Below are 8572 nucleotides of genomic sequence, written 5' to 3'. Positions count from 1 at the left end.
TACTTGAACCCGAGAGGTGGAGGTTGCAGTGAGCCGAGATCACGCCACTGCACTCCCACCTGGGCAACAGAGCAAGACTCTGTTTGAAAAAAAGAAAAAAGAGACTAAAGAAGTACTCCAGATGGAAGGACATGACAACTACATATGGGTGATCTCAGACTGGGTCCTCAGCCAGGAATTTATTTTTTTAATTTCTATAGGCTGGGTGCAGTGGCTCATGCCTATAATCCAAGCATTTTGGGAGACTGAGGCGGGTGGATCACCTGAGGTCGGGAGTTTGAGACTAGCCTGACCAACATGGAGAAACCCTGTCTCTACTAATAAAAATACAAATTAGCTGGACGTGGTGGTGCATGCCTATAATCCCAGCCACTTGGGAGGCTGAGACAGGAGAATCACTTGAACTCAGGAGGCGGAGGTTGCGGTGAGCCAGGATTGCACCATTGCACTCCAGCCTGGGCAACCAGAGGAAAACTCTGTCTCAAAAATAACCAAACAAATAAATAAATAAATAAATAATTCTATAAAGGGCATTACCAGGACAACTGGCAAAACATTAACAAGGTTTATAGATTAGAGCATGTCACCAACACTCACTTTCTGGACAGGCACAATGGCTCACGTCTATAATCCTAGCACTTTGGCTGGATCACTTGAGGCCAGGAGTTCAAGACGAGCCTGGGCAACATAGGAAGACCCCATCTTTACAAAAAGCAAAAGTAACCTGCCGGGGGTGATGGCACACACCTGTGGTCCCAGCTATTTGGGAGGCTGAGGTGACAGGACTGCTTGAACCCAGGAGGTTGAGGCTGCAGTGTGCTGTGATTATACCACTGCACTCCAACCTGGGTGAGCAAGACCCGGAAAAAACCCAATTCATTTTCCAACAAATATTATGGTCATGAAAGAGAACATCCTTGTTCTTGGGAAGCACATGCTGATGTATTTAGGGGTAAGGTGCATCACATCTGCAAATTAGTCTCAGGACAAACGTGTATCCACAGTGAGGGAGAAGTTGATGACACAGCAAATGTGGCAACATGCTAACTGGGGAATCTGAGTGAAGATATTTGGGTGTTCTTTGTGGTACTCGTAATACTTTTGTGTGTGACATTATTTCACAATTTAAAAACTACAAAAATGTAGCTTATAGTGGACTTATATATAAGGGCATTTATGACTATTCTAAATCTCCTAAAACCTCATGTTTTAGAAGCTCTCTGCAGCCTTTCCAACACAGAAGCCACCACCTACACTTCCTGGCCTCCCTTGCTGCTAGTGCAGAACAAGAATTGGTTTGGGTGGTCAGATCTGTCCACACAAGACTCTTAAATCAAAGCAGAGTTAAATAGGAAAACTAGACTTTCGCATGCTCACCTACATCACAGCAGAGCCGTGGGGTTCCTAAGTAGTCAGCAGTTCCCTTGGCAGGGGAGTTCCATGGGATGGTTCTGGATTGTTTCCCGGAAGCTTGGACTCCAGTCTATTTCTTCAGCTCTCTTAGTGCTTCTGTGAGATACTAATTTTCAGTTAATGTTAGTAATGCCCAGCAGAGATTGCCAAGGACTAGGTACAGTTTAAAATACTTTACACGGCCAGGCGTGGTGGCTCACACCTGTAATCCCAGCATTTTGGGAGGCCGAGGCAGGTGGATCATGAGGTCAAGAGATCGAGACCAGCCTGGCCAACATGGTAAAATCCTGTCTCTACTAAAAATAAAAAAATTAGCTGGGCGTGGTGGCGGGCGCCTGTAGTCCCAGCTACTTGGGAGGCTGAGGCAGGAGAATCGCTTGAGCCCGGGAGGTGGAGGTTGCAGTGAGCTGAGATCGCGCCACTGCACTCCAGCCTGGGTGACAGAGCAAAACTCTGCCTCAAAAAATAAAATAAAATACTTTACACATACCATTTCAATCTTCACAAAACTCTCAACTGCAGTAAGAACTCAGATCAACACTTAGGTCTTGCACCTCTCCAGAGGGCGTACAGTGTGTTGGGGAGTGGTAAGGAAGATGAAGGTTCTGGGGCTGTGGGAACTGTGCAGGAATCACCCATCTGCACACAGTCAGCCACTCCACAGTACAGACCAGTGCAGGAATCACCCATCTGCACAGTCAGCCACTCCACAGTACAGACCAGTGCAGGAATCACCCATCTGCACAGTCAGCCACTCCACAGTACAGACCAGTGCAGGAATCACCCATCTGCACAGTCAGCCACTCCACAGTACAGACTAGTCCCTTGGTCACAAAACACATTTCAACTCCTGCAAGAACTCTTGAGTCCTGAGAGTCAACTGAGGTCACAGGGAGCATCCTGAGGCAGGATGTGCGAACTCCCCTATCAAGGACCAGAAAGAAAGACTTTGGCTTTGTGCCCCATAGGGAATCTACTACAAGTGCTCGATTCTGTGGTGCAGAAGCTGCCACAGCTCTCTGTAAACAAATGGGCACAGCTGTGTTCCAACAAAACTTTTATCTACTAAAACAGGTCAGGGCTAGGTTTTTCATGAAACTGTGTCCTGACACCCCCAGACCCACTGGCTAGCAGGGAGGGGCCGCTCAGCATCTGGGCTTTCTCCTTGTTCAGGGAACAGGAGCACAGCTCTGAGAACTAAGGATGGGGGTGAGTGTGCTGGGTCCTCAAGGCAGGGCACTTACTAGGTGGAAAAAACAGCTTGCAAGCTCTTGGGCATGAAAATGAGGTGCATGGAGAGAGCTTCCTCTGTGGCCCAGAAGCCAGAAGCTGGAACAGCCACATGGAACTGTGCAGCAGCCCAGAATAGGATATGGGGGCCTGAGTCACAGCAAACCAGCGAGAGGAGAAAGCTGACCTCAGATTGCAGATCTGTATAAAGAAAAGTGGGGTCGGCGGGGAGCCTTGGGTTCAAGTTTTAGAAGAGGAGGGACAAAGAAGGAAGGGCAGGGAATTGGTGATGAGTAGGTAACACTTCTGGGGAAGATGACAGAGCAATCAGACCTGAAAAACTTGACTTACTTAAAATATCAATTACAGCCAGTGACAAAGAATTCACCGCACACAATGAATTACCAATCAAAAAAACTACTATGGTTATCTCAAACCAAATGTCACTTTACTTTTTTGGTAACTTTTGATTACAATAATAAACTCTATTCACGAATATGTAGCCTCCATAATCTCCCTTGTAACAAACGTGCAGTCTGTTCACAGGCTGTAAAAACAAACCCAAACTCAAGACATCACAAGAGGCAAGAGCAGTGGCAGTGAGAAGGGAGCCCGTAAAGGATGTTTCCAAGGAGGGTCCCAGGCCATGTGGTCACTGGATGTGGGGCAGTGAGCTGAGCGCAGGCTTTCGGTCTGGGAAGTGGCAGAGGCTGAGACAATGGCCAAAGAGGAGCTGGAGAGGAAACTACGCTCAATTTCACTCCTGCCAGCCCAACAGGCTACTCCCTGGTGTGAATCAACTGGTGTTTGATCAACTTTGATCGCTGGCTGAAGGCTTTCCCACAAGCAGCGCAGTCGTAGGGCTTCACCCCAGTGTGGATCCTCTGGTGCTGGATGAGGACGGAACGCTGGCTGAAGGCTTTCCCACACTCACTGCATTTGTAGGGGCGCTCGCCAGTGTGGATTATCTGATGCTGAATGAGGTGTGAGCTCTGGCTGAAGCCCTTACCGCATTCAACGCAGGTGTAGGGTTTTTCCCCAGTATGAACTTTCTGGTGGTGAATGAGATTGGAGCTTCGGTTGAAGGCTTTGCCACACTGGCTACACTCATGGGGCTTCAGCCCATTATGAATCCTCTGATGCTGAATGAGGGTTGAGCTCTGGCTGAAGGTTTTTCCACATTCAGTACATTCATAGGGCTTCTCTCCAGTGTGGACTCGCTGGTGAAGGATGAGGTTGGAGCTGCGACCAAAGGTCTTCCCACACTCGTGGCACTCATAGGGCTTGTCACCTGTGTGCACGCCCTGGTGTTGAATGAGGGCTGAGCTGTGGCTGAAGGCCTTCCCACAGACACTGCATCTGTACGGCTTCTCTCCTGTGTGGATGATCTGGTGCTTTCGGAGCACTGAGCTGTAACTAAAGGCTTTTCCGCACACGGTACACACATGAGGCTTTTCTCCAGTGTGAATTCTCCGATGCTGAATAAGGCTGGAGCTCTGACTAAATGCTTTCCCGCAGTCGCTGCACTTATAGGGTTTCTCTCCAGTGTGAACCCTGTGGTGCTTAATGAGGTTGGAGACCCGACTGAAGGGCTTGCCACAATCATTACACTCGTAAGGCTTCTCTCCAGTGTGGACCCTCTGGTGCTTCCTCAGGTGTGCACTCTGGCTGAAGGCTTTCCCACACTCGCCACACTCAAAAGGCTTCTCTCCTGTGTGAGTCCTGTGGTGTTTGATGAGGTTTGAGCTTCGCCTGAAGGCCTTCCCACACTCACTGCACACGTACGGCTTCTCCCCAGAATGGATTCTTTGATGTTGGATGAGGTTTGAGCTCCGCCTAAAAGCCTTCCCACATTCATTGCATTCATAGGGCTTCTCACTCATGTGAGACTTTTGGTGCTTTTTAAGGCTCGAGTTCTGGCTGAAGGCTTTTCCACATTCGTTACACATATAAGGCCTCTCACTGCTGTGGTGACTCTGATGCCTAGAAAAGTCTGAGCACCCTCGGAAGGCTTTCCCACATTCGCTGCACTGGCAGGCTTTCTCACTCATATGAGATCGATGACAGCTTTTGACAACTGAGTGCTGGCTGAAGGTTTTCCCACAACCATCGCACATAAAGGAAGCCTCTCCAATGTGGAATATTTGATGCTGAATAAGCTCAGGATTTCCTTGGAAGGTTTTCCCACACTCATTACATATGAGTGGACTTTCGGCTGTGGGAACCCCCTCGTGACCAGTTAGGTCCACGCAGTGCTGGAAGCTTTGGCCATCCATGTCACATGGGTGTGGCCTCTCTTCTGTAGGGATTTCCTGACACGCCATCACGTTTGGGCTCAGACTGAAGCAACTGTCAAAACCATTACAGGCCAGATCTTTCTCCTCTAAGGCGCCCCTAAGGAGCCCCAGGGCCGCTGGTGTGAAGTCCCCCTCCTGGGAGAGGGGCTGTGGCAGCCTCCAGCCTTCAGAGACTCCCCAGTCTCTTTCTGATGCATCATCACACAGATCTCCAAGCTCGGGCACCTGAGAAACATCACCAGCACGGTTTTCTGATACTTCTGCCTGCGATTCCGTATCTTCATGAATGTCTTCCTTGTGAAGAAACTCCTTGTCTTCAGTCCTGGTGTCACAATCTGAAACAATAAACAGAACATCACTTGGAAGGCAGTGCTGCAGCAGGAGCAGGAACGTAGACAGCCAGAGTTGCACCCACTAACTGTGGAGGAGGCAAGGGGAGCAGGGGACCCTCCAGGGTGGCAGTCCAGATCAGAGGGCATCAGGGAGGAGTGCTGGGTGACAAGGCTGCATGGGGCTGCAGAAGAGTGCGAGCTCTTGATGACCACTGACCTACCCTCCCCGCAACTCCACATCTCAGCAAACGTGACTGCAGTCTGCCTTCTGGCTCAGGCCAAAATCCTGGGTGTCCCTTGACTCCTCTCTTCTTCGACACCCACACCAAACCACTGGCAAGTCCTGTCGGCTCTACCTTGGAATGCAGCCCAAATCCAGGTGCTTCTCACCTCTCCCACCTGTACCAGAAAAACATCTCACACCACTCCTTACACTGTTACATATTTTACCCTTTTTTTCTCTCCACACTGCCAGGTGTGAGCCTTACCAGCCTATCTCCAGTTCTCTCAGTGCACACTAATGCCACTGAGCTTGGTCTTAGGAGACACTAGAGTGGAGAGAGACCCCGTTGCACGCAGAGAAGAAATCCAGCTGGCTCTCAGAGCCTGGCAAGTCGAGTTGCATGGAGGCATCATTCAACCACTCCGGTGTGGCAGGGACCTGTGTGGAACGTCAGATTCCATCCTGTTCAACAGAGGACCCTTTAGAGACTGCCGTGTCCTGTCAAAGCCACCTGTACCTCTGAAAGCCTGCAATTCTGACTGGTGTTTGCTGGATGACTTCTGGCCCAGTAACAATGTGCATCATCGTTCTGCAGACAGAAATGCACACACAGCTCCGTGTCTGCCAGAAAAGGCTTCAGCATCTCCCTCTCCCCTCTTCATACCTGCAGAACAGAGAAACCCTCATGTCCCTGTGTCCCTTACTCATATGAAGACGTCGAGAGTCTCTCATTCAAACTGACATCCCAGGCCACACTGCCACCTGGATGCTGAGCGGCTTTCCGGGCCCCCAACCTCCCTTCCTGCCCACAGCCTGGTGACATCAGACCTAGCACCATCATGCACTCAAACCTCCTCTCAGTGCCTCCTGGGCCTGTGTGGCCCAGGCCCTCCTAGACCCCACCTCTACCTCTGCTCCTGCTATTCTCTGAGCAGGGCAGATGTGTCCACCTTTGGGTCTGCTCTGCCCAGAGCACTCTCCACATGGCCCTCGTGCTACCCGCTTCCCTTGCACAGGCCTCGCTAGAGAGCTCTTCCCTGATCGTAAATGCCAGCACCCCACCTACTTTCCTTGCCCCCACCCTGGCTGTCACCCACAGCCTGGATCACTCCCTGACACAGGACTGCATCCCTCAAAGTGGAGGACCTCTGGTCTAGCTGTAGTCCATAGTGCTGAATGGATGTGAAGGATGCCCCCCCCTGCGGTATCCACCCTGCTCCCTCCCTGCTTCTCCCTGTCTGGGACTTCCAGAATCTGCCATAACAGCCTCCAGTCTGGAATTGTCTGTTCCCAAGAAGCTGTGGTGTCAATGCAGATCCAATCTGGCCCAGCCTTCACCATGACCCTCCTGGGACTTGCCCCTCTGCCCACTGCACCCACGTGTCTCCTGGTGACATTTCATGTTGGGTCACCTGACACCTGAGGTGCAGACACATCGTGCTGTGCCGCTTTCAGCCAGAACACGCGCTTGCAGCTCCCTGCTTTCTGGAGTCTGGGATCAGGCCTCTCCTCTCCTACAGAGCTGCCCTACGTGCCAGCACACAGATGTGGGTGCCTTTCTTTACCACCCTGCTGTCCCTTGGCAGGCCTGCTGTTATACACTCCACATGGGCTGCAGGGGCTCCCCCAATGTCCCCCACGAGCTTCAGCTCTCCATGTCAGAAGCCCCAGCCGTGGCTCCAGGGGGTGTCTGGGAAACATGGCATCTACATGCTGCTGGGCTCCCCGGAACAATGAGGAATGGGGGCTGCGGGGACAGGTGAGGTCTGGACAGAAGTCTTCAGCCCTGACAGGGATGTCCTGGGACTCGCTGTCCAGCTATATCCTCCGCCCCTGCCAAGACCCTGACTTCGGAGACCCTTGCCCTCTTCTGGCTGTGTGGAGAAGTGACCCAAGGAAGGACGAAGAAGGCTGTGGCAACAACACAAGACAGGAGTCAGGAAGGTATTTCTGTGAAGGGTCGGAGAGGAGCTGTGTCAAGTGTTACGGCTCTATGATCTCTGTCATATGGTCTTCCTTGTTCCTGAGGTTAAAAAACACCTCAAAACCATTTTTAGCTTGCAGGACATAAAAACCAGCCCACTAGCTGGATTTGGTAACCTCCGGCCGAGATGAGATGTCACTGGTGTGGAACAGGAGATGTGACTATGAGGAACAGGTTGTCTAGCCTGAGCCACTGTTTACATAGATCAAAGTCTTTTATTGAGACAGGAACTAAAGGTGAATTCTGTAGGTGAGAATGGTGAGAGATCACTCTTTGGACTGACTAAATTCAATGTAATTCTTCTCTGTAATATAAGAACTGTGGGGAAAATGAGTTCCTCTACAGAAAGGATGTATAAAATAAAAAAATTTCATTTTCCTTTTAGAAATTTTTATTTTTTTTGTGAAACAGAGTTTGGTTCTTATAGCCCAGGCAGAAGTGCAATGGCACCATCTCAGCTCACTGCAACCTCCGCCTCCTGGGTTCAAGTGATTCTCCTGCCTCAGCCTCCTTCGTAGCTGGAATTACAGGGATACACCACCACGCCCGGCTAAATTTGTTTGTATTTTTAGTATACACGGGGTTTCTGCACGTTGGTCAAGCTGGTCTTGAACTCCCGACCTCAGGTGATCTGCCTGCCTCAGCGTCCCAAAGTGCTGGGATTACAGGCGTGAGCCATCGTGCCTGGCCAAAGAAAATCTTTTTAAAAAGTCAGTAAACTTTGGGCTTAAAGGTGAAGAAAAAGATTTGAAAGCAAATACAGTTGCTTGCACTGTACTCTTGACACCCAACTGGAGAAAAGGACAAGGGCTCTGAGCCCTTCCAGAACAAAACACACCTTTTGTGAAGAGAAAACATCTTTATGATTAAAGGCTTTTACGATGAGTGGGATAATTATCCGAGTCATAAACCACGTCTGTGTGGGCACCGTGGGTGGCTGTGATAAGCCACGCCTGTGTGGGTGCTGTGTGTGGCTGCTGTGCATGGCTGGGATAAAACACGCCTATGTGGGCGCCGTGCAAGGCTGTGACAATCCACGCCTGCGTGGGCGCCGTGCGAGGCTGTGACAGACCACGCCTGCGTGGGCGCCGTG

At 50.6% G+C, this 8572-nt stretch overlaps 1 protein-coding gene across 3 annotated transcripts in view; it reads right to left on the bottom strand.

The window, feature by feature from the left end:
- Nucleotides 1–3044: 3044 nt before the first annotated feature.
- ZNF16 (zinc finger protein 16) overlaps nt 3045–8572 on the bottom strand; it is a 15056-nt gene continuing 9528 nt past the window's right edge. For all 3 annotated transcript variants that reach the window (XM_011937982.1, XM_011937983.1, XM_011937984.1), the window contains exon 3: nt 3045–5275. In XM_011937982.1, coding sequence (XP_011793372.1) covers nt 3423–5275 — 1853 coding nt within the window. In that variant the 3' untranslated portion in view covers nt 3045–3422. The remainder of the gene's footprint in view (nt 5276–8572) is intronic.

This window comes from Colobus angolensis, unplaced genomic scaffold (assembly GCF_000951035.1).
Source record: "Colobus angolensis palliatus isolate OR3802 unplaced genomic scaffold, Cang.pa_1.0 Scaffold17, whole genome shotgun sequence".
NCBI classification, from domain to species: domain Eukaryota; kingdom Metazoa; phylum Chordata; class Mammalia; order Primates; family Cercopithecidae; genus Colobus; species Colobus angolensis.
Note: the sequence above shows the minus strand (reverse complement) of the source record. Positions and strands in the feature narration are given on the sequence as shown.